At 46.7% G+C, this 25137-nt stretch overlaps 1 protein-coding gene across 3 annotated transcripts in view; it reads right to left on the bottom strand.

The window, feature by feature from the left end:
• Positions 1 to 1801: 1801 nt before the first annotated feature.
• DPYSL3 (dihydropyrimidinase like 3) overlaps positions 1802 to 25137 on the bottom strand; it is a 117313-nt gene continuing 93977 nt past the window's right edge. For 2 of the 3 annotated variants that reach the window (XM_005209570.5, XM_024994066.2), the window contains exons 7-14: positions 22750 to 22818; positions 18482 to 18602; positions 14468 to 14624; positions 13645 to 13786; positions 11608 to 11778; positions 10009 to 10188; positions 6271 to 6433; positions 1802 to 5013 (exon numbers count right to left, since the gene is read on the bottom strand). In XM_005209570.5, coding sequence (XP_005209627.1) covers positions 4925 to 5013; positions 6271 to 6433; positions 10009 to 10188; positions 11608 to 11778; positions 13645 to 13786; positions 14468 to 14624; positions 18482 to 18602; positions 22750 to 22818 — 1092 coding nt within the window. In that variant the 3' untranslated portion in view covers positions 1802 to 4924. The remainder of the gene's footprint in view (positions 5014 to 6270; positions 6434 to 10008; positions 10189 to 11607; positions 11779 to 13644; positions 13787 to 14467; positions 14625 to 18481; positions 18603 to 22749; positions 22819 to 25137) is intronic. The other variant, NM_001101068.1, reaches the window with a different exon arrangement.

Raw genomic sequence — 25137 nt, forward strand, 5'->3', positions numbered from 1 at the left:
GTGATTCATGGGGTTGCAAAGAGTTGGACACGACTGAGTGACTGAACTGACTGTGAGAACGTGATGGTAGTAAAGTTGATACCAGAAAGTTCTTTCAAGCCAGAGGGACCTTGTTTTTCCTAGTCAGGGTTCTCATTCCCCACCTGGCTGATGTGACTCAGCCCTAATAGCTCCAGCATGCAGAGGTGTGAAAGTCAATGTGTGAACTGCACTAACTTTAAAAAAACAAAAAACAAAAAAAACCTACTTCATCCCCTTTAGAACCCTGCAGGCTGAGCTCATTTTAAGCACTAACTCTGCTCTTGACACCTAGGCTAATCCTAAGGAGAGCTCCATTCTGCCACGATCATGAGCAGGGAGAGGTGTTTCACCCATCTTGAGTTCAACCCACAAAACAGGATTGTGGGCAAAAGCTTGTTAACCATGAAGCCTTGTACGTCACACTTAATAACCCCTTATATGCACAGAGGAACTTCTGATGTGGTTTCTGAGCTTCTGTGTTAAAAGTTATCATCACTCTGAGCTCGTCCTGAAGACACTGCTCTGCCAAACCAAGGTGGGGTATTCATCACACACAAAATTCACCAGGAACTACCATTCCCTGATCCCCTGCCCCACCTACCCCAGTCTACACACAGGTACTGTGCCCCGCAGCTTGAGAATGGTACCGCGGCTACCTCCTTTCTTTCCTAGACTCCATGCCCCCCTCTTCTGAAATCACAAACTGATTTTCTTCGAGTTACTGAGAGTCCATGTGGTTCGGGTGGCTCTGGAGACCGTGTGTTACCAGATGTGGCCAATCCCAGGATCTCGCACACCATGCCAACTACAATGGAGTATGTGACCAAGCCGGACCAATCAAAATCAGCCTCCTTGGCCAGGAACTATCCAAGGAGCCTCTCCACCCCACTCCTGCACCCCAGAAATCGCTAATCAAGTAAAGTGCAAACTTGGAGGTGCTGATGGCCAGTTTTGCTCCCAAGTGGAATGAGCTTTCCTAAGAATGAAGCACTTCCTAAAGGCAAACAGAGCTAAGAGATGGAGAGAAAGAATGTTCTAGATGCAGCTATGCTTCAGTCTACCCAAATCTATCCCTGAAGTTTTCAGTTATACTAGACTTTAAAAAATCTTTTCCAAAAAGTTTTCTTAATAGGCATCTAAGATTTGCAATTAAAAATGTCTTACACAAGTTCTAATTGGATCCAGGACTGTTCCCCCAAAAAAGGGTTTCGTGTAACAGGTCTGGTGGAATACAATGTGATACAGAAGGGTTCAGAACCATGAGTTCAGTAACTTTTGAAATATATAAAATTTCTGAGCCTTTAACTTGACAACATATGCTTTAAATGTCTCCAATTATGATAGTATATACATAAGATTCCTTAGGAACAGTCTGCTGAAGAATATACTTTGGCACATGCTTAGTTTTTCTCAAAGTCCAGGCTTTTAGAAGTAGAGGAAATGCTTTAAAGGAATGGCAAAAAACAAAACAGAATAAAACAAACCTTTCAGGATCTGTTCTGAACTCAACTAGGTTTATCCCAGTTGACAATGCCTTTATATTATTGCTGAATTTGATGACCCATTAAAAAATTTAGTTATTCCCCAACATTTCAATAATAGTCATTTACCTCTGTGGCCAGAAAAAAAACTCATGTGCAACTGAAAAGAGAAACTTCGGATTTTCTCAGGGTAACGGATTACATGTCCCTCTTACTAACTGCGTCCGTTATCTTAAGCAGTTGTCACACTTCAGGTGGACAGGAACGACACAGAAGGAAGAAGGCTGGACAACGACGGCTGTGGTTTCAGAGTTATTTTAATAACCAGGTTTACATTAACAGTCACTTGATGAACTTTTTTTTTTCCCCTTAATCTCAGCTAAACTCAAAACACAGTTTTCTTCACGGTTCAAAGCAAACAGCTCTCGGCGTTCCAGAGCTGCTTCACAGCTACCACAGGTCACAGGGAGAGTCACTGTCTGTTCATAGTCACCAGACACAGAACTGAACACCCACACACCATTTCCAAAGAGGGAACTCACAAGGGATGCTGGCTGCCTGGGACAGCCCACGTGTACACGGGGACTCGAGCTGGAGGTTCCAGGGGGGAGGTCTGGGAAGCTTGGGCCAAGAAGCTGTTGGGAAGATTTCTCACGGGGGAGCCCAAGTCCAGGCTTGGAATGGACGCCTTTGGGGCAGAACATGACTCTTTGTATGGAGTCACAAAGGAAAAGGCCAGAGGATGACTGGACTTTGAAGAAATGCACGTTTGGGATAACTACAGCCCAGCTCTCTTTTGAAAACTTAGAGGAAATATCTCTAGGTGGGGTAGCTGATTTATCTAATACCTTCTCAATTACTAAAGATGGCGGCCATCCCAGAGAGAAGCCCAGATAACTGCCATCCCCTCTTAGAGAGGGGCCAGGCCAAGAGATTGAGACAGACAAAGAAAGCTTGGAGGAGACGGAAGACCCAGTATGCCCTCCCACCCTCAGATGAGATGCCAGCGAATCCTGAGAGGGCTGTGGCTCACCATCATGTTCTCTTCCTGAACCCTTTGGACAGAGCTCTTTGATGGGTCTCATGGATCAGGGCACATTCGAATACAAATTTTACCTTAAGTAACAAAGAACCAGAACTCAATGTCAACAATATACTGGGAGTTTTCTTGGAATTCTCAGAAATTTCTGTGCTTGGAAAGTTACTAATAGTAAGTGAAGACAGGGAGACTTCCTCAGTTAAGTTGCCCATCATGAATGCATATAGGGGTTGTTCCTTCAGCAAAAAAAAAAAAAAAAATTGTGCAGAATATAAAGTTCTGGCTCAGTGTTTCATTCAGAAGTGCTAAACGCAGCCAATTTGGCCATGAAAGATTTATTTTTCAAAGCACATAGAGGTCGTGGGGAGGCTGAGCAGGACTCAGGGATTAGATAGGAGCAGCAGACTGCACACAAGAGGATGCCTGGACTAGTCATTTATGTGTCTTTTCCTCCATCTGGTGGTTGTGGCTGGTACTGCAATGTACCTTAAAGCACAGCCCAGCCAATGAGGTATATATGAAAGCTTCTGATCTGACTAGCTCCCTCTGCCTGCAAAACTGTCATTCTGAGTTCTACCAAAGGCCCCCAAATCTCTGAGTATATAAATCAAGAGCTGCAACCTCCCCTTCGCTTAAATTTCTCTTAAGATAAAGGCACCATGAAAAAAGCCTTAAAAACAGCAAGACTCCTTTTATGAAAGGAAATAATCTTTTCCATGATTAGAACAGAAAGGTACATTGCTAGGGAAATCCTCTTCCTTGGCTATTTCCAAACTCCTTTTTAGCCATGTACCCCCTCTTCTCTGGTCTTACACTTACTAAAACCTGCAGAGATAATGGCTTCTCCTAAGCACTTGAAAGGTGTTTGCTCTTTCCTTGAAAGTACTTAGTTCACAGGGTTTCAGGACCTACCAGCTGGAGCCCCTAAGCACCGAAGTCTGACACCGGGTTGAATATGTTTTCCCTGCAATATGGACCTCAGCGGGATCACGGAACTTGCTCCAAAACTGAATTTTCATAAGTGGAACGATAGGGAATTGGACATTCAGGTCTGACCGACAAGGCAAATGCTAACACTAGGCTAATTTCTTTTACGTGTCATGTCACGTGGAAACTCACTGGGAGACTCTGGTACTAAAACAAAAAGTTCCCCCACAGGGTATGCTAAGGGAAATGGCAAGAGATGGTTCAGAATTGACAAACAACCGCGGCAACAGAACGTGATCCTTTTGCTTCAGACTGCCTTTCTCACAACTCTGCTGCCTCCCTTATGAGCCGAGATTCTCTGTTAGTAATAAAAGCTAGGGAACACCTAAGAAAACAAACTTCCAACAATAACCAAAAAAAATCATATTCAATAAAAGATGTGCCTGGATCTTAGGAGAGCAAGAGAATCACTCACCCCTGGCAAGAGAAGTCCTCCTCAGCTCCAGGCCTAACTTGAGAAGCCTCTTGCTTGTCTCCATTTAATGAGCTTGAGAGGTGATCGCCAGGTGTTTAGAGGGAGGTGTTACTTAAGTGCGGCAGCCCTCCCCGCCCCGGCCGGCTCTGTCCTCCCAGCTGCTGCCTTTTAAGAGCACCAAAGAGGCAGGGAGGGCAAGAGGAAGAGAAAGGTCATTGCTTCTCTCTCCTCCTAGTTCCCAACCCAGGAAAGAGAAGAATTTGAAAGCAACACTGAGAAAGAGGCCCGACCAAACACTGGCACGACCAAAAAGGTGGAAGCAATGGTTGGGTTTTGGTGTTTTAATAAAATGTTCCGAGGGCTAAAATCTACTAGGAGAGGACATGACAGAGTCCCGAACCCGAAGATCGCCTTCCTGGTCTGTGGACCCCAGGGGCCCGTGGTGGAGTACCAGCTGCCCCGAGCGGCCATCTTTCGTGGAAATTAACATACTTCATCAACACAATACACAAGACCCCCTATGCTCACCCACCCGCCTCCCCCGTCCACACCCTACCCCAGCCCCTCTGAGCCCTCCGCCTTGCTCTGGGTTCCCACCACCCACTCACCCCAAATAACCGGCGTCCCTTTTGTTCATTTTCCTGCCGTCCCCACTTGTCTGTCCCCTTGTCGTAAGATGCAGCACTACACACGCTCTCAACACTATATAGCAGACGCTTTGCCTTAGCGGCCCAATTGCATGCATGTAAATGGGGGGAGGGGCGTCAAACAAATCCAGGCTATGCATCAACAGAAATCAAAGCAATATTCGTAAAGCTAGGCAAGCGAGCGTTAACATTGGAGAAACATAAGGCTTGAGGCTTATTGATTCTTTAGATCGAAACTGTTTGGATTCGCTTTCCTTCTTAAATATTGGTGTACCATTTTGGCTTCAAAAGAATCTCTTCTTGCTTCTGCCCCTCTCTTTGGGGGAGGGGTCGCTTAACTCAGGGATGTGATGTTAGAACGCCCTCCAGGGGGCGCTACGATGCGCTTGCTGGCCGAGCGGACCCCCTCATCCACTTGGGTGCCTGCAGGTGACAAGAAATTCCCAGGGAATAAAGGGAGGTGGGGGTGTGGACAAGAGAGAAAATGGATTAATTTGAAGAGCATAAGATAGTAAATGCCCTCCTCATCTCCCAAGAAACTTCCATTTCAGTCTGTCAGGTAGTCCAGACTTTCCGTACCCACTCTGCTGAAAACAACCCTTTGCAGGAGAAGCCAGATTCTTATTGGATTTCATCAGACCCTCTGCATCATAACAATGACAATAAAAAGAACAACGGAAGTGATATGAAAAACAGCTGCTCATGTGGCACTGTGATAAGCAACTCTGAAGTGCTTCTCAGATCACCTCATTCAGTCCTCATCACGATCCTGGAAGGGGGTACCATTATTACCCCATTTTACAGAAGAGGTGACTGAGGCTGTGCGAGATCAGGCAACTTGCCTGTCAGGGTCTCACAACCTGGAGTGGTGATGGTCTGACCTGGGGATACAGCTAAAATGAAATATGCACTCCTTTTCAGAAAGTAGCCACACACACACACACACACAAAAAAAGCTTAGGCATGACAGTAGTCAGGGAGCAATGAAACATGGCAAAAACACAGAAAAATTTCAGGCAACTAGCATATGTGATCTCTGATACTGTCGCCTCAAGTTTTAGCATTTTTCCTCCCTCTTCCTCCCCTCTGCCCCCTTTTATCTTTTCCTCCCTGTTTTCCCATTTCTCGCACTTCTTCCCCACACAATTATTGTCCCTTTACATGTGTCTTTGTCTTCTTATTATCTCACTTACCTCACTTCAAAGTTTTCATCAGAGAGATGCAAATCTACACTTACTGGTTATCTACACTATGGTTATGGAGCAGTTGAACATTTTCTAAGAACATCAGAGAGTTCTTAAAGATTCATGATATAGCTAAGCCATGGTAAATGTTCGTAGCTGTGGCTAGCATTATTATTATGACAAGGAAAGGGAGAAGATAAATAAAATCCTAGGCTGGAAGAAGCTGTTGCAATTTGAGCATAAAAATTATCTATTAACCTGGGCAATGGAAAGAAAATATACTGCGGAGCTCACCCAATCTAAGGCAGAAAGTCATACCCAGTTCATTAGGAAACCATGCCGTCCGGCCCCGCCCTCGCCCCGCCCCCAGCAGGTGTGATCTCTAAGCAGAACTGGTCACCTTTCAACCCTGATGTTCCATCTAGCTAAACCTTGGCTTCCTTTCCCGCCAGGACTTCTCTTTGGCTCAGCAAACCATCAGCTTGTCCCGACTCACCTGACAGGCTAAATCCAGACTGATGCAGGTTCCTCACCGGCGGGTTGGGCCGCGTGGGAGAGCCCCGGGTGGAGCCGGCGGGGGTGCTCGCCTTGGGCGTAGAGGTCAGGTCGAACACCGGCCCATCGTACATGCCCCTTGGCACAGCGTGCAGGTCCGCCATCTGCAGCAGAGAGAGAAGGCACCCTTTAGTCTTTCAACAGCCAAGGGTCTGTACCAGGCAGCACAGATGAGGCAGTGTGTGTAGTGAGAGCTAGAAAATAATCATATTATTTTTCAATACTAGGGATGCAGTGTACAACATGATAAAGGTATTTAACACTGCTGTCCATTAAAAATGAAAGTTGTTAAGAATGTAAATCCTAAGAGAGGAAAATGTTTTTTCTGTTCCTTTGTATCTATGAGATGATGGTGTTCACTAAACTTATTGTGGGAATCATTCCATGTAAGTCAAATCATTATGCTGTACACCTCAAACATGTTTGTGCTGCATGTCAATGATATCTCAGTGAAACGGGAAAAATTAAAAGGTTATTTTAAGGAAAAGAGAAGCAGTATAAAACAAAGTGGGTGTTGTGATAGAGACCATGGAGGTGGCGGGTGAAGGCCGCTTCTAGCTAAAGGTTCTAGCTAAAGGTTCAAAGGTGCTTGTGTGGGACCTTAAAGGGAGGAGGCTGGGGAGGCAGAGTGGCGGCCCGATGGCAGAGTTCTCAGCAGAGGAAACCGACAGTGTGAACATTAATGAATAGAAGAACCACCTGGGTGGCAGAGCAGACTGGGTGGGAAGGGTAGCAGTTTGAGACGAGGTCCTTGCTGGCAGGGATGTGTCCCCGTGGGGGCTTCATCCTCATGCTCCTCAGCACAGATCAGAAGCAGCAGCTTATGGGGTCTGACCCACTGGCCTCTGGCTGTGCCTGTGCGCTTGCCTTGGGACCGTGGAGCCCACCAGCAACACCACCCAACTGCAGGCTCTGTGCCAGGCATGGTGTGACGAGGGCTCATGGTTTCACAGGAAACAGAGTGCCTCCCTCAAAGGCACTCCCAGTCTATTATGCAAACACTGCAAGACCACCCAAGGCAGCATAACAGCCAGCATGCAACCTTCACCTATTTCTTATCATTGGCCAGAGGCGAGGCAACGAGGACAGGCCACCAGAGAACCTGACAGCACAGGACGGCCCATTGTAAGACTCCCAGGAAGTCACACAGAGCCGCCCCTCTCCTCTAGCAGTGACTCAGGCACAGGTGCAGAGGCAAAGCTCATCAAATGCAGACGCTCAGGATTCAGGTAAGAGGATGGCTACATCTGTACTCCTTCAAAACCTTGACCAATAACTGTATTTCATCAACATTTCTTGGGGTCCAGAGGCAAAATCACATTCATGGAGATACAAAGCTGATACATAGGATTTCTGAGTGTCTTTCTCTTTTCTGTTAGGCCAGAAATGGACTGTAGAATTCTACTCCATGTTACCTACCTTCAAAACGATCACTCATAGAGAAGGATGGGAAGGGGACTTAGAGCACTATCATTAATGAATAGTGGAAGGCTGCAGGGATATTTAGAATGAAGGGCAGATGACTTTGGGAACACAGAGATGCTCAGAGGTGGGTTCAGCTCATTTTCTGCAGGTGCCTGGAGCAGAAGTGAGCTTCAGGGAGGCAGACTTGAGCCCAGCAGGCTCCTATGGAGGCTACGGATAAGGCTGCTGCCATCTGTGGGGCTCTGGACAAAATGGATTCTCTCTGGCTTCTACTCAGTGACTGCCTCAGTAACTCTGGGTCTGAAACTAGAAGGAACTCCCCAAATCTGAGCTCAATAACTGGACAACTAAGATCATGCTGGGCTATCTGCACAAAAGTAGCTGGATTCTCAGAATTCTGATTAATTTATTTCAATATATGCTTATATCTCCATCATAATTCTAGAATCTTCTGCTTTTGCTTTTATAACTGGTTGGATTATCAGTTCACCTTCCAATAAAACATTACATGTAAAAACAAAAACAGGAAAAAAAAGAAATCGGTTCTCACAGACAAGGCTGGCCAGCTGCCTCCTGAGATGGGGAGGCCCCTGGTGCTGCAAATGTCCACACAAGGCTAGATGACCACTTACTGTACTCACTGGCGTCTAGGAGTCGGGCGGGACACTGACATACCGAGTTTCTGGGAGCTTCTCTCTAATGATATCACGAACGGCACTCACTTCCTGTCCCCAGGCCCCACCCCACGTTCTGCCAGCTGCTGGGGGTGCTGGCAACAGGAAGGTCTCACTGGACTCGCACCCAAGAACTGCCCTCAAATGAAGAGAGCCACTTGGCCCAAAGCCTCACCCTCTGCCTGGGGCTGGGGTGGGAGGGTGAGGAAGCAGAGGGAGTGATTATAAGGCCCAGATCCCTTTCAAGACCAGTCCAGCTGAGGCCTTGGTTATAACTGCATTCTGGCATCCCTGTCCCGTCCTGCTTTGTTCACACTGTCACAAGCTGTGAACCAAAAGCAACACCCAACCTCCCTCTCAGAGCCAGTTTCCCAGGCCATGTGCTCTGCAGGTAGGTGAAGACCCCTGCATGGGTCCAGGCATGGAAGTGAGTTTGGGTCCAGCCTGGCCCACACTGATTGACAAAGTGCACCCCCTGCCTCCTCCCCCCACACCATCTTCCCCCCGCCCCCGAACCAAACTGTGTGTACAGATGACTTTATCCCTTTTATAAGGCAAGGTCGTCAGGATTAGGGCTCAAATTTCACAATCCCAGAGCCCTAAGGCTTCCCTACAGGGAGGAGACCTGGAGGATGGTGCAGGGATAGGAGAGGGAGCCGAACAGAGTTCTGAGCCTCATCCCTCCATCAGCCAGAGCTACCCTGTCTGTAATGTGTAGGGAGGTAGGGGGGCAGGTAGACATATACATAAACATGTACACGTGAATGTATCTGCCTACTTATTGTGTGTGTGTCCACCTACTATTTATCTGTGAAATCTGGGGCATAAGTAAGATTTTATTTGAACTACAGAACTTGCTAAAAGAGTTATAAACATTTGCCCCGATGGATGGTTCGAACCAGGTAGATACAAGATGGGATGCAAGACACGGAGCGGTGGGCGTGGTCTGCTGGTTCTTGTTGTAAGCCTTAAAGAGTAAATTATTTCTTAAAAATATATACAGAATTATTTTGAATTATTAAAATATTTCAACACTACTTTGAGAAAAGGCACTCTAAAGATGAGAAATTGTTGGAAAAAAGCTTTCTTTAGCTAAGAAAGTTTTTGAAACCCCCTTTTATAAAATGGATTTCAGGCCATTAAATCTGTGCAATTGTCCTTTGGGAAGAGACCTTTGCTGTGAATCTCTTTGGGAGGATCTAGAGCACACAGCGGAGAAGGTGATGGCACCCCACTCCAGTACTCTTGCCTGGAAAATCCCATGGATGGCAGGGCCTGGTAGGCTGCAGTCCATGGGGTTGCTAAGAGTCGGATACAACTGAGCGACTTCACTTTCACTTTTCACTTTCATACATTGGAGAAGGAAATGGCAACCCATTCCAGTGTTCTTGCCTGGAGAATCCCAGGGACGGGAAGCCTGGTGGGCTGCCATCTTTGGGGTCGCACAGAGTCGGACACGACTGAAGCGACTTACCAGCAGCAGAGCACACAGACCCCTCCCCATCTAGTGGTTCCTACACATGTGCTGAATGGGTCACAGAGCCCTTTCCCCCCACCTCTGGGCTCCACCTGCTTCTCACCTTCCTCCGGGCTTTAATGCGCTTGTAGACGTAGTCCGAGAAGGGGCTGCAGGGGATGAAGCGGCCAGCCCCCTGGGTCACGTGCAGGTTGCCATCTTCCAGCATGATCTTGCCCTGGCAGATGACCACCAGAGGAGCCCCGCGCAGCTCCATGCCTTCAAAGATGTTGTACTCTGCAGCCTAGAGACAGGGGTGAGGGGCGAAGCCTTGGTTATGGGTACAGTGGGGAGAGAAAGAGAAACACAGTTCTCCTGGGCTTGGGATCCCGCCTTTAGCATCCCTAGGAACTGATTCAACAGGTAAGCTGGGAACAGCTTACAAACTGTCTGCAACCTTTCAGTGGGCAGAGACCTCGGGAGACAGATGCTTGCTAAGAGTGGGCTTCCTGGTGAAGAGAAGCATCCAGTCTTTTGTAGGGTCCTCACATGGAAGAAAATTTTTGTCACTGGCAGTGTTCAAAGACAAGGTGAGTAACTGGCAGCAATGGTGTATATGCTGTCTTGTAGTGGGTGGATGGGTTATACAACCCTTATGTCTCTGCTAGCTCAAAATTCAATAATGTGATTTGACACAATGTTTAAGCAATGGCCACTACCACCCAAAATGGGCTTTTCCCCTACCTTCCTCATTTATTCAGTAAGAGCAAGGCAGTGTTGCAAAGTGGTTAAGGATATCGGTTTGGAGTCAAATTATCTGGGTTTGAACCCTAGCTTCACATTTACTTGCTGCATTATTTAATCTCTCTGCATCTCTCCTTCCTTATCTAAAAAGTGGGGATAATAAGAGCGCCACCTGGACAAGAGTGTTACAAAAATTCAACAAATTAAAAACACAGTGCCAAAAACATAAGTGCTTGAAAACACATTTTCCTAACAAACATTTTTATGCCCCGATCTGTCAGGTGGTCGTGGTATGTCACATCTGTCTCTTGTGACTCCATGGACTGTAGCCCACCAGGCTCCTCTGTCCATGGGATTCTCCAGGCAAGAATACTGGAGTGGGTTGCCATTTCCTTCTCCAAGGGAGTCTTCCCAACCCAGGGATCAAACCCACATCTTCTGCATTGCAAGAGGAGTCTTATCCACTGAGCCACAAGGGTACTAGGCTTTAACTACTATCTTTCACATGAAATTCCTCATGAGGAAGTTATCAGAGCTGTTGACTGATTTTTTCTTGTGCTTTCTCCTTCTGGGCACCAGGTATCGTTGCACTGCTGGCCCTCCTGGAATGAAGTATGCCCATAGGCCTGGCTTTGGCCAGTGCCGGGGGAGAGGAAGTGACGTTCTGGGAAAGCTTTCAGGGCCACGTCCCAGCTCCCGGGCTCAGAGGTCATACAGCACAGGTAGAGAGGGTGCCTTTACAGGCCCCTGCCCTGAGTGACTGTAATGGGCAGAGCCCTCTTCTCTGCCCACTCATTTTGCAAAGCAGAAGTGAGAAATAAACTGCTGAGGTTTTATATCCCTGGGAATTCAGGATGATTGGTTATTGCAACACATCCTCGCCCGATTACCCTGGCTCACCACAAACTCACATCTCTCCTGTCCCTGTTCCCCACCCATGTTCCCCACTCTGCTCCATGCCCACCCACTCAGGCCGTACCGACTGGTGGTTCTTGGCAGAGACGATCTTGACAGCATCTGGATCCCAGATCACCAGGTCACTGTCAGAGCCCACGGATATTCTTCCCTTGCGAGGATACAGATTGAAAATCTTGGCAGCATTTGTGCTTGTCACGGCCACAAACTGGTTTTCATCCATTTTCCCCATGGCCTGTAAAAATACACACACACAAAATGGTCCCTCCAGGGCTTCTGAGTTCAGAGCAGGGTGACCACAGTTCAGTTCAGTTTAGTCACTCAGTCGTGTCCGACTCTTTGCGACCCCAAGGACTGCAGCAAGCCAGGGCTCCCTGTCCATCACCAATTCCCAGAGTTTACTCAAACTCGTGTCCCTTGAGTCAGTGATGCCATCTAACCATCTCATGTTCTGTCATTCCCTTCTCCTCCTGCCCTCAATCTTTCCCAGCATCAGGGTCTTTTCAAATGAGTCAGCTCTTCATATCAGGTGGCCAAAGTATTAAGAGTTTCAGCTTCAACATCAGTCCTTCCAGTGATTCTGTAGCTCACTGGGTGGGCTTAGACCCAGAAATACAAAGAGGGGCTTCAGAAGTGGTGAGCACAGAAGTCCACCCAGTGAGCTACAGAATCAGCTCTAGCTCTGGGCTGTCAGGATCACCCAGACAAAATGGACAAACGCGTGGCTGCATGGCTTAGGATGGAATTTACTGCTCTGGAAGTATGCATGTTTTTTCCAGATATGTACATACATTTACTTACTTATTTATCCCTTCTAACTCCAAAAGGGATTATAGAGATTTCAAAGTAAAAGCAAATGTAACTGTGAGCCCATATTTTAGATATTTCTATTTGCATAGGCACCCAATAAATATGGAGGAACCTTGCCCAAATGAAAACAATGATTATCCCTGGATTGTGGAATTCTGAGTGATTTTTTTTTTTATGTGTGAACTTTTCTGTGGTTTCCAAGTGTTCTTTATTCAGCAGGTATCATGTGAGTAATTTTAAGATATGTATTACCTTTTAGCAGTTCCAGATTGTGCCAAAATAAATATACATACACAGACACTCATAAATACATAACAATGTAAGAGAAGATGAAAAAACCTAAGTTTATATGAGAAGAGACAAAAATATTTATACTTTCCCCCTTTTCAAAACAAAAATCTTGGGTAAGGAAATAAGAATTTAGTTTAAAATCTAGTTTTGACCTTCCTGAGAACCAAGAGGGGGGAAAAAAAAGGAAACTTGGATTACATGGTGCAGATGTGTATTTTATTTGGCTCTGAAATGAGTGTCTAGGATGTTTTAAATAAAACAGAGGGAAGTGATCAACTTAATAATGAGTTTTATAAAGGTTAGTCACATCTTAGGAAGTGACTTCATTTGCATGGCTATGTTTTTTGTCAGCTTCTGTGATGTGAACAAGGAAAGTAAAAGCACACCACTTTGCCAGAAGACTCTGACAATTACCTATACAGTCTGGATGACCACACAGCCCAGTGCAGGGCGTCCTTGGTGAGCAACTGACTTGAGTCTTGGTCATAGACCCCTCGCCTATCATGTCAAAGGATTATAGCCAATCCTTTATTCACACCATCAGATGAAGGGTGTGTTTCTGGTTCATGCGCATGGATGCTAAGTTGCTTCAGTCCTCTCTGACTCTTTGCGACCCTATGGACTGTAGCTCGCCAGGCTCCTCTGTCCATGGGGTTCTCCAGGTGAGAGTACTGGAGTGGGTTGCCAGGCTGTTCTCCAGGGGATCTTCCCAACCCAGGGATCGAACCCACATCTCTTACGTCTCCTGCGTTGACAGGTGTATTCTTTACCACTAGCACCACCTGATTCGTAGTCCTTCACAATCTAGGAGGCCTCCTCAGAACCCAGCCCTCGGGACTCATCACTCTAGAACGGACATTCACGGACCACCTGGTTCCAGAGATACCTGGGCAGGTATGAGGCCTCATCTGCACACCCAGCGCCCCCAGGGGTGAAGAGGAGCAAGGAGCAGGACATTCTGATCTGGCCTCAGCTGCCCTCCTGGGACCTCCATCCTCACCACAGCCTTGTCCCAGATGACAGACATGCGCTCCTCCACACCGTTGGTGCCCTCGGGAATGGCGGTGAAGTTGTCCTTCCCGATGGCTTTCTGGGCAGTGCTGAAGGTGCAGTGGGCACTCCCGGAGAGCTGCAGGTCTCCACTGGCCGAGGAAAGAGATCCACGTGAACAAGGAGACTAGAGGCTCCCCAGGGGCCCAGAAACAAGGGTCTAGGGTAAGGATGTGGAGTGCTGTGCATTGAGTTTGGAATCCTTCCCCTCCCTCTTGTCAACTGTGAACTTAGGTGATTTTTTCTACTCCCTGAGACTCAGTTACCCCATCTGGAAAATGGGGAGTGGATTAGATCATTTCTTATGTAACAGTAAAAAAGGGACCCAGACGAGTGATGGGACTTATCCATAGCGGGCAGCAGCAAACGAGTCTCCCTATAATTTTGGTTCTGTGGTCCTCATGACCAGCTGTTAAAACTAGGGAAGTGAGTTTTTGTCTCCTGGACCTTCAATTCCTCAATCTGTAAAACAGTGCTGATAGTTCCTCACTCAGGGTGATGTTTGTTGTAAGGAACAATGAGATCACATGTGTAATCTCACCCTAGTGCTTGGCATACAATGTTACCATTACTAAAGTACCTTTTACTGGAGTATCTTTTAAAATACAATGGTGGAGAGCCCATTGTCTGTGCTCAGCACTGCAGGGGAATTCCTGATTTGCTTTTCTCAAGGCAGACTCTAGTCTAGCTGATGGATGGGTGGCCCTGGTCCTCATTCCATTGGCCCCAAGACATCTCCACGCAACACCCACTCCTTGTCATTTTGCACCAACCTGGCCAGCAAGGAGTTGATGTAGTCTGGAGTGGTTGGGTCAGGACTCAGAGGTGGGGATGTCACAAACGCAGCCGCCTTGGCCCAGTTCTTGCTCCAGTAATGGGTCCCATCCGTGCCCAGGCTGGCAGTGATGGGCTCACCAAAGACCACGTTTCCTGGAAGGGGAGGGTGAGAGGCAATAGGTTTGCATAATGTATGTGCTGCCCTGGGACGGGCTTAGATAATCATGGCCCCTACTCAGCATTCTCAAAGATGTTGCTCTGAAGTCAGGCAGGCGGGGTTCAAGTGCACATTCCCAGCTTTTCTAAGCCTTTGCTTTTCTATCTTCTAAATGGGAACAATTTTGTATTTGGTAGAAGCCACTAGTTGCAAGATGCAGCATGCATTCATGCTCAATGGCTCAGTCGTGTCCGACTCTTTGTGACCCCATGGACTGTAGCCCACCAGGCCCCTCTGTCAATGGGATTTTCCAGGCAAGAAAACTGGAGTGGACTGCCATTTCCTTCTCCAGGGAAATCTTTCTGACCCAGGAATTGAACCCATGTCTCCTGCATTGGCAGGCAGATTCTTTACCATTGAGCCACCTGGGAAGCCCCACAAGATGCAGCATTTCTTTTCAAATTTTCAGGTAAATTAAAATTTGAAGCAAAAGAAAAAATATATACATTAACTATAAGATTCATCCCCATTTCAGAAATGTGAAAATGTGGAATAAATCGGTTCTGGAATTGATGACATAAGACAATGTCTACTCCCCAGCTTTGTGAAAATGAAGGGTTTGGCATACACAGAGTGTCTGGCACTTGGGAGATACTATGGAAAAGTGATTTCTTTATGCCTCATACTCCTTTCCACTGTAGAGTCCAAAGCCCCATATGTGCCCACATCACTGGGAACTGCTAGATTCTGCTGCTGCATGGACACGCTTTGGCTCCACCAAGTAAAACCCATTCCCATGGATGACAGGCCTCATGATCTTTTTCCATCATGTTTGTTACTCCTTAACCTATGGCAACAAGGGAATTTGCTCAAAGACACCCAACAAGCTGGGACACAGCAAAGATGAGGCTGGCTTCTAGGACCCTGTTTTTGGAAATGTGGGGCTGAAATGCCCAAATCGGAAGACAGGAGGAAGGATATTGGAACACATACTGACCTAAGCTGAGCTTCTTAAAGAAGGGATGGTAATACAGAAGGCAAATGCCATCTCATAGAGGGTGGGTTGGTACCAAGTGTCTTTGTGCCAGATTCTTGGGCTAAAGATGCTGGTGCAGCCCTCAGCTTCTTTAAGTTTGGTCCTCCGTCTTCCACAGTCAGGTTCCCCACAAGATGGACATCTAAGAAGGCTCTATGGCCAAGACTACAGGTTTTGCCTTGCTTCAGCTCCAACCAAACGGTTTTGGTTGCCTGTATTGGGAAGAATTCTAAATATGCTCTGGTCTCACTAGAGAACACTCATGATTGACTTGCATTGTCTGCCACGTGCAAAATAAGGAAGCAACAGCAATGATTCCTACAAGATAGTCCTGCTCCTTGGGATGGTAGTGAGAAGGATCCACACAGGACCAATGAGAATTTCAAGGGCTCTCCAAAAATATTTACTGAACTAAAGCAACAAAGAAATGAAGAAATGAAAAGCAAGCACTCAAATACAATTATGAGAAATAAAAACTTAAATGTGGACGCCTCTCCCTTTGGACTGTCTTTAGACGGAAGACTAGAATAAGCACAGATTGTAATTTACTACAACTGGCTTTGGAGTCTACCTCTCCCAGCTGGGAGATTCTGGACGAGATGGGCTTCAATTTCCTCACTGGAAAAATGGCGACAACAAATGCCAAATTCTCAGGGTCCTTCGTGAGTTCTACATGACAATAGTAGTTCTCTCAGTGCAAGGCATAGCGTTGGCCCTCGCTAAACTGAAATTCCTAATGTTGATTCCTGAGCAGCCAGGCAGACATGCCACAGAGCACTTGGGGATTAAACACCCTAGGACTTAAACTCCTCTGGTCCAGAGGGAAGAATGAATCCCACCATACTCTGTCTTCTCGCTCTGAATGCTCCTGACTTTCCCTGAGGATGACAGTTCACGACATGTTTATTGGCTTCAATCTCAGCAGCCAGTCTTTCATCACTAAAGTGATGCCTTCCTTCCACCTTAGAGACCAAGCTGTACTAATTCTCCTTGCTAGAGTCATGATCCAAAAGGCTAAGGGTGGAAAATTTTTCTACCTGAAATTTAAAACAAGACTCAGCATACAATTGAAACACCCTGTCTTTGAAGCCCCCAGGTCATCCAAGAATGGGTCCCAGGCTGGATGTAGCCACCAGCAGAAGGCACAAGAGGGTGAGGATGGTAGATGGCCAGGGGGAGAGGTGTAGGGGTGTCCTCCGTGAACTTTTCTTTTCCTTTCTTTTTTTTGGCTCCATGGCAGGTGGGATCTTAGTTCCCCAACCAGGGATAGAACTTATTCCCCCTGCATTGGAAGCACAGTAGTCCCCACTCCCAGGGATCCCTTCTCCTTTTTCCTTTTTTTCCCTTTTTGAAGGCTGGGTAAGGAGCACTGGACTGCTCTCCTGCTCTCCTGGTTCTGTCCCGATGACTCATACCCAGCGGAGCAGCCACGCCGTATCATATGGAGACACTTAGAAGCCAAGAGAGAACCAGCAGGCTTCCTGTGAGCAGGGTAAGGCAGGCGGTGACCCAGAATCAGGCAGCTAGAAAGGCTGTCAGGGCAATTAGGAAGCTTCCCCTCCCAGAAGAAAAGGGTCTCCTCTGCCGGAAGGCCGGGCAGCCACACACTCAGCCGCCAGTCAGCTGGGACTATTTTTATCCCCTCAGACACTCACATGTGGAGTTTCACAGGCCAGTTCTGAGTTTGGGAAATTAGTCACTCATGGTTAGTCTCCCGACCGGCACACGGTGGGCATGATCGTATAGCCGGGCCTAGGAAATCCTCCCTTGCATCTAAACACAAACCCCTACGGCTCCTAGGTCTCAACTCACTCTGTTCACTAGTGGGCCCATTAAGGTGCCACTGAGGACAACAGGGAGCAAGAAACCAGGCTTTGAAATGAAGATAAACTTGAGCTTGGCACAAGGTGAGCACAGGAAGCGAAGTTAGCCGCCATGGAGGAAGGAAGCAGACGTCAGAAGGTCTTGATTACAGAGCTTGGGGTCATGACAGCCATACCGTAGCTGGATATCCTATGCAGACCCATTCAACGCCTGCTCTGAAATAACCTGTGCTGACCTGCATGGCTCAGGGGGTGGGAACCCCTGCACTTCCTCCCCTCAACCCTGGCCAATTACACCATCTCAGGAGCAGATACCGGATCAGAGATGAACCCACGCCCCAAGCCAAGGCAATGGCAGTCTTTCTGGGGACTTTGGCTTGAGCTGTTGGAAAAGACATTCTCCACTCCTTCATCATGCCCCCACCAACTGTGGAGGACAACAGCAGCTTTTAGCATTAATTCTTATCACTGTTCATACTGAAGATAAAGCCAAAAGAGAAGAAAGCAGAGTCCAGAAAGGTGTAAGAATGAAAGAGCCATAATAGTATTGTTTAAATCCCTTGATCCAGCCACGGCTAAAACACCTTCAGCCAAAAATTGTTTAAGTCCGTTTGGCTGGGATTCTGACTGCTGCACTCGATATAATCCTGACCAATATGTCCATTTATAAAGTTCAGATAATATGAACTGACAGTGAAAGATCACGGGGAGAAAAAAGATGTACCAACTCTCCAAAGAACAGATTCAAGCTGTATCATCTTGGGCAGACCACTTACCCTTCCTGAGCTTCAGTTTACTCATCTGCCAAGTAGAAGAAACCCAGAGATCCTGCCATCCACACAGGATGCAGAAAGGATCCAACAGACTAACAAGGATGAGGGGCTTCCCAGAGAGCAGGGCGATGAGCCAAACAGGCACTGCTGATACAGGACAGCTGGGAGGAAGGAGTCACACAGCTCTTTAGAGGTTCTGAGATCTCTGGAGCCCAAATCACCTTTTTTCCTGGCTTGCGAGATGAGGTCGGCTGCACTCTTGCTCATGACCTTCGTGATGTAGAGAGGACAGTTGGTTTGGCTAGCAATGGTGATGGCGCGGAACACAGCCTCAGCTTCCAGCTGCAAGAAACAATCCCTGGGAGTCAAAGGGAACAGGACTGTCTCCAAGCACCACCCCCGGCCTCCACAGACTGAGAATGCAGTGCCAAACAGAGGTTACAAGCCTTGAGGACCTGGAGCTCCACACCCTGGATCCAAACCTCAGATCTGTGGCTTCCAACTCTCCCTTCACCGGGCATCTCAGACCCCACCCCTCTCCTGGGAAGTGGAGATCAGGAGGGTGTGTAAGCAAGGGATTGTTAGGTGAGAGCAGTGCCTGGACAGAGTAGCCTCTTCTCTCCTCTCCATGTGATTATCACAAGGGCCACACATAATGGAAGCCTTTGCTCCCCAATCTGCCCAGGACAGAATCCCTGGGCAAAACATAACCCCAACAGCAGTATGTATAAATAACCGGTGAAGGCTGCCTGTGTGCATGCTAAGCTGCTTCAGTCATGTCCAATTCTTTGCAACCCTATGGATTGTAGCCTGCCGGGCTCCTCTGTCCAAGGAATTCTCTCCAGGCAAGAATACTGGAGTGGGTTGCCATGCCCTCCTCCAGGGGATCTTCTCGACCCAGGGATCAAACCCACATCTCTTACATCTCCTGCATTGGCAGGTGGGTTCTTTACCACCAGCACCACCTGGGAAGCCCCCAGTGAAGGCTGCTGCTGCTGCTGCTAAGTCACTTCAGTCATGTCCGACTCTGTGCGACCCCAAAGACGGCAGCCCACCAGGCTCCGCCGTCCCTGGGATTCTGCAGGCAAGAACACTGGAGTGGTTGCCATTTCCTTCTCCAATGCATGAAAGTGAAAAGTGAAAGTGAAGTCGCTCAGTCCTGTCCGACTCGTAGCGACCCCATGGACTGCAGCCTACCAGGCTCCTCTGTCCATGGGATTTTCCAGGCAAGAGTACTGGAGTGGGGTGCCATCGCCTTCTCTGCCAGTGAAGGCTACTAGGTATTAAACCCTTTCCTGGATGGTCAGCAATGGGTCAGTTCTTGCAGGTGTTTCTTATACTAATCATCCCCAGGCTTCTCAACTCCAAGATTTCTTTTATTACTGATCTCCTCCAGCCCCTAATGTATAAGTCATGTTTTGAACATGCCAACCAACACAATTGACTGTAATAAGTACGAAATAATGAATCTTTACCCTGTTCTATTAACAAAGCAGGATCTTAGAGCTTGGCCTCTTCTCATGAGTTGGGTCCAAGTCCTGAGTCTGCCATTTAGAAGCTGGGTAACTTCAGGAATGTTACACAACCTCCCAAAGGCTCAGTTTCCTCCTCTGTGAAGTGGGGATAATAATAGGACCTGACATACAGAGCTACTGAGAGGACTAAAATAGTTCATCCTTGTAAGGCAATGAGCCCAATCCTGGAACAAGGCAAGTGTTCCCTGAAGACTGGCTATTTGGCTGTATGGCTGATGACAGCTTCTGACCAGAGGGAGAGAGCCTGCATTACTGCGAAAACCTGAATTAGTCCAATTCAGCCCAAGGCAGACATGCTGGCATTCTCCCTTTCAATCGGCAACAGTTTCTTTTTGGATAAATATGAAACTCTGGTTAGCCATGCAGCCCAACACTTTTTAAAATATCAAAATAGCTTGCAGATAGATGCCTAATGTTTTTATAATGCAAACCAGTCACTGCCCTTGGTGGGTGCAGCTTAGCAAACCGACTCTAAGCACTTGGCTGGTCCAGCTAGCCTCCTCCAGGCTGCTTTCTGTTCCATGTGGCAAGATCAAGATCCCAGAGCCCAGAGCACAAGTGACTGTGGCCACCTTCCTGAAGCATCCAGACATCACAGGAGCTATCTCTGAGCTTTGGCTTCAGCTCTCTGAACAGCATCACTCAAGATGCTCTCCAGGTGTGCTCCGAACTCAAGAGCGGATGCTCCTCACATGCCTAGGCCTCCTTCTTCATGCCTATGCTGACCACTCCAGGTCCCCCATGACCACGGCCCCAGCCTTTTTTGATCTCATTCGCCCCCCACCCACCCCCGCCACCCCAAGCACTGCAGGGTTTTCAGCACCTTGACAACACGACTATCTTTGGAAGGTTACATCACCCTCCAGCTTCACCCACAAGGGCTTCCAGGGTTGTGGAGATCTGTGGCTGAGAGGCTTTTTACTAAAAAGGAGACAGGAACAGGGAGGAACGGTGGCATGGGGAGGGGGGGGTTGGAAAAACAAACCAAGGAACAAAAATAGACTTTGCTCAGAAATCCCCTGGCTGCTGCTGTAGGACTCTGTCTTGCCAGCACCTCTCCACAGTGACCAGCATTTAAGAAAAGCTGCACAAACTGCTGATCACCCTGGCCTGCTCACACTGGGTGTTTTCCAGTCCTTTGAGCATGATGACCAATGGTTTTATCTCTCTTGAGCTTCTTTACATAAGAGTAATAGCCAGTACTCAGACTGGGGAAAGGACAACATTTATCTCTGTTACATGCAATGAGCGTAACACTAGCTACAAGCAAGTACCCCAGAGAAGGGACTTGGTATGCAGAAGACAGACTTTTCAGGAACACTTTGACCAAAGCCTTGATCACAAAATTACACATTATTTCAACCGACAACACAAACAGCATTAAAAACATGGAGTTTCTAGGGTGCTGATAATGTTCTGTTTCTCCAGCTGGGTGGTAGTTGTGTGACTGTGTGTGTTCAGTTTGGGAAAATCCATTGCACCTTTAGGTCAGGAATACTTTTCTCTATGTGTGCTACATTTTCTTTCTCTAAAAAGATCCTAACAGAGATGAACAATAGGAATATTGTGATTTTTGGTTGTGGTACCTTCTCCTATCTGTCTTAAAAAATATTTTTTAATTGAAATAAAATTGCTTTATAATGTTGTGTGCATTTCTGCTGTACAACGTGAATCAGCCATAACTTTATATATATCCCCTCCTTCTCCTCCCCCCATCCCACCCCTCAAGGCCATCGCAGAATGCCAGGCTGGGCTCCCAGTGTTATACAGCAACTTCTCCCCAGCTATCTACTTTACACACGATGGTGTGCATACGTCGATGCTACGTTTTCCATTTGCCCCACCCTCTCCTTCCCGCCGTGTCCACAAGTTCGTTCTCTACCTCTGCATCTCCATTCCTTCCCTGAAAATAGGTTCATCAATACCATTTTTCTAGAACCTGCATAGTAATATGTGATTAATATATGATATTTGTCTTTCTCTTTCTGACTTACTTCACTCTGTAGAACAGGCTCTAGAGTCATCCACCTCACTAGAACTCACTCAAATTCCTTCTTTTTTAATGACTGAGTAATATTCCATTGTATATATGTACCACTATTTCTTTATCCATCTCCTACCTGTTGCAGGATGCCAGGCTTGGAATGATAGAACAGGAAAGGGTTCACTTCACTGACACAGAGGGCCTGGAATTCCCTCCAGGTGCCAGGCTAGTCTCTGAAAGCCAATGTGCTCTCAGGCATACGGGCAGCCAGTTCCCAGCTCTGGGCCTGTGCCAGCCACTGAAGTTGCTGACAGCCCAGACATGTCCATCAGCCACTAGTAACCATTCATTCACTCTTCCGCTTTTAAGCAGTGATGCTAATCAGCATGCATCTTACATGTGGGAAACGTGTACCTGGATGTCCTTATCACCATATACAAATCAACAGGTATCATGCCTATGAAAAACCCACTCAGCCCACTATCAATATGGCTGATATTGTGCAGGTGCTGGGACTTCACAGAGTCCCAGTACCTTTCAAAAAAGTTTGTTCACACACCTTATGTGTGTGTGCTGAGGGAGGGGGAGCTAGATGCAAACATTACAATATAAAATGGGCAGCAGGACATTTAAAATGGCTAACACGGTCCTACCATACAGCACAGGGAACTCCACTCAATGCTGCATGGCAGCATGGACTGGGGGGAGTTTGGGGCAGAATGGATACATGTACATGTATGGCTGAGTCCCTTTCCTGCCATCTGATACTATCACAATGTTGTTAATCAGCTATACTCCAATATAAAATAAAGTTTTAAAAAAATTAAAATAAAACGGGCAGTAGGCCTTAAACCAGGCTGCTGTGATAACAGGAGTCTCCTGGAAGACGCTGCTAAAAAATAAAATAGAGCCTCCATTGCTCCTACTTCTCTCCCTCCCCCCACCAACCCCCCATGCTCCTGAAAATTACCTCCTCTGGTCTGCTCAGTACATGGCCTTCTGGGCCAGTTATCCCCATTTCCAACATCCGGGTTTGCTCCTAGAATGAGAAAAGAATAGAGAACAATTTTTATATGAGCTCAACTGAGGCCTGAAACAGTAATGAAAAGGCAAAAAGATAGGACACTGAAGGATGAACTCCCCAGGTCAGTAGGTGCCCAATATGCTACTGGAGATCAGTGGAAAACTAACTCCAGAAAGAATAAAGAGACGGAGCCAAAGCAAAAACAATACCCAGTTGTGAATGTGACTGGTGATGGAAGTAAAGTCCGATGCTGTAAAGAGCAATATTGCATAGAAACCTAGAATGTTAGGTCCATGGATTAAGGCAATTTGGAAGTAGTCAAACAGGAGATGGCAAGAGTGAACATTGACATTTTAGGAATCAGCGAACTAAAATGGACTGGAATGGGCGAATTTAACTCAGATGACCATCATATCTACTTCTGTGGGCAAGAGTCCCTGAGAGGAAATGGAGTAGCCATCATAGTCAACAAGAGTCCAAAAGGCAGTACTTGGATGTGATCTCAAAAACAACAGAATGATCTCTGTTCGTTCCCAAGGCAAACCATTCAATATCACAGTAGTTCAAGTCTATGCCCCGACCAGTAATGCTGAAGAAGCTGAAGTTGAACTGTTCTATGAAGACCAACAACACCTTCTAGAACTAACACCCAAAAAAGACTCCTTTTCATTATAGGGGATTGGAATGCAAAAGTAGGAAGTCAAGAATAACAGGCAAATTTGGCCTTGGGATTACAGAATGAAACAGGGCAAAGGCTAACAGAGTTCTGCCAAAAGAACACACTGGTCATAGCACACACCCTCTTCCAACAACACAAGAGGAGACTTTACACATGGACATCACCAGATGGTCAACACTGAAATCAGATTGATTATATTCTTTGCAGCCAAAGATGGAGAAGCTCTATACAGCCAGCTAAAACAAGACTGGGAGCTGACTGTGGCCCAGATCATGAACTCCTTATTGCCACATTCAGACTTAAATTGAAGAAAGTAGGGAAAACCACTAGACCATTCCAGTATGACTTAATCAAATCCCTTATGATTACACAGTGGAAGTCAGAAATAGATTCAACGGATTAGCTCTAATAGAGTGCCTGATGAACTATGGACGGAAGTTCGTGACATTGTACAGGAGGCAGTGATCAAGACCATCTCCAAGAAATAAGAAATGCAAAAAGGCAAAATGGTTGTCTGAAGAGTCCTTACAAGCATTTGTGAAAAGAAAAGAAGCAAAAGGCAAAGGAGAAAAAGAAAGATAAACCCATTTGAATGCAGAGTTCCAAAGAATAGCAAGGAGAGATAAGAAAGCCTTCCTCAGGGATCAATGCAAAGAAACAGAGGAAAACAATAGAATGGGAAAGAGATCTCTTCAAGAAAATTAGAGATACCAAGGGAATATTTCATGTGAAGATGAGCACAATAAAGGGCAGAAATGGTATGGACCTAAAAGAAGCAGAAGATATTAAGAAGAGATGGCAGGAATACATGGAAGAACTATACAAAAAAGATCTTCATGACCCAGATAACCACGATGATGTGATTTCTCACCTAGAACCAGACATCCTTGAGTGAGAAGTCAAGTGGGCCTTAGGAAGCATCACTACTAACAAAGCTAGTGGAGGTGATGGAATCCCAGTAGAGCTATTTCAAATCTTAAAAGAGGATGCTGTGAAAGTGCTGCACTCAATATGCCAGCATATTTGGAAAACTCAGCAATGGCCACAGGACTGCAGAAGGTCAGTTTTCATTCCAATCCCAAAGAAAGGCAATGCCAAAGAATGCTCGAACTACTGCAGAATTGCATTTATCTCACATGCTAGCAAAGGAATGCTCAAAATTCTCCAAGTCAGGCTTCAACAGTACGTGACCGTGAACTTCCAGATGTTCAAGCTGGATTTAGAAAAGGCAGAGGAACCAGAGATCAAACTGCCGACATCTGTTGGATCATTGAAAAAGCAAGACAGTTCCAGAAAAACATCTATTTCTGCTTTATTGACTGTGCCAAAGCCTTTGACTATGTGGACCACAACAAACTGTGGAAAAATTCTGAAAGAGATGGGGATACCAGACCACCTGACCTGCCTCTTGAGAAATCTGTATGCAGGTCAGGAAGCAATAGTTAGAACTGGACATGGAACAACAGACTGGTTCAAAATAGGAAAAGGAGTATGTCAAGGCTGTATATTGTCACCCTGCTTATTTAACTTATATGCAGAGTACATCAGGAGAAATGATGGACTGGATGAAGCACAAGCTGGAATCAAGATTGCTGGGAGAAATATCAATAACCTCAGATACGTAGATGACACCACACTTACAGGAGGAAGCGAAG

The sequence above is a fragment of the Bos taurus genome, chromosome 7 (assembly GCF_002263795.3).
Source record: "Bos taurus isolate L1 Dominette 01449 registration number 42190680 breed Hereford chromosome 7, ARS-UCD2.0, whole genome shotgun sequence".
NCBI classification, from domain to species: domain Eukaryota; kingdom Metazoa; phylum Chordata; class Mammalia; order Artiodactyla; family Bovidae; genus Bos; species Bos taurus.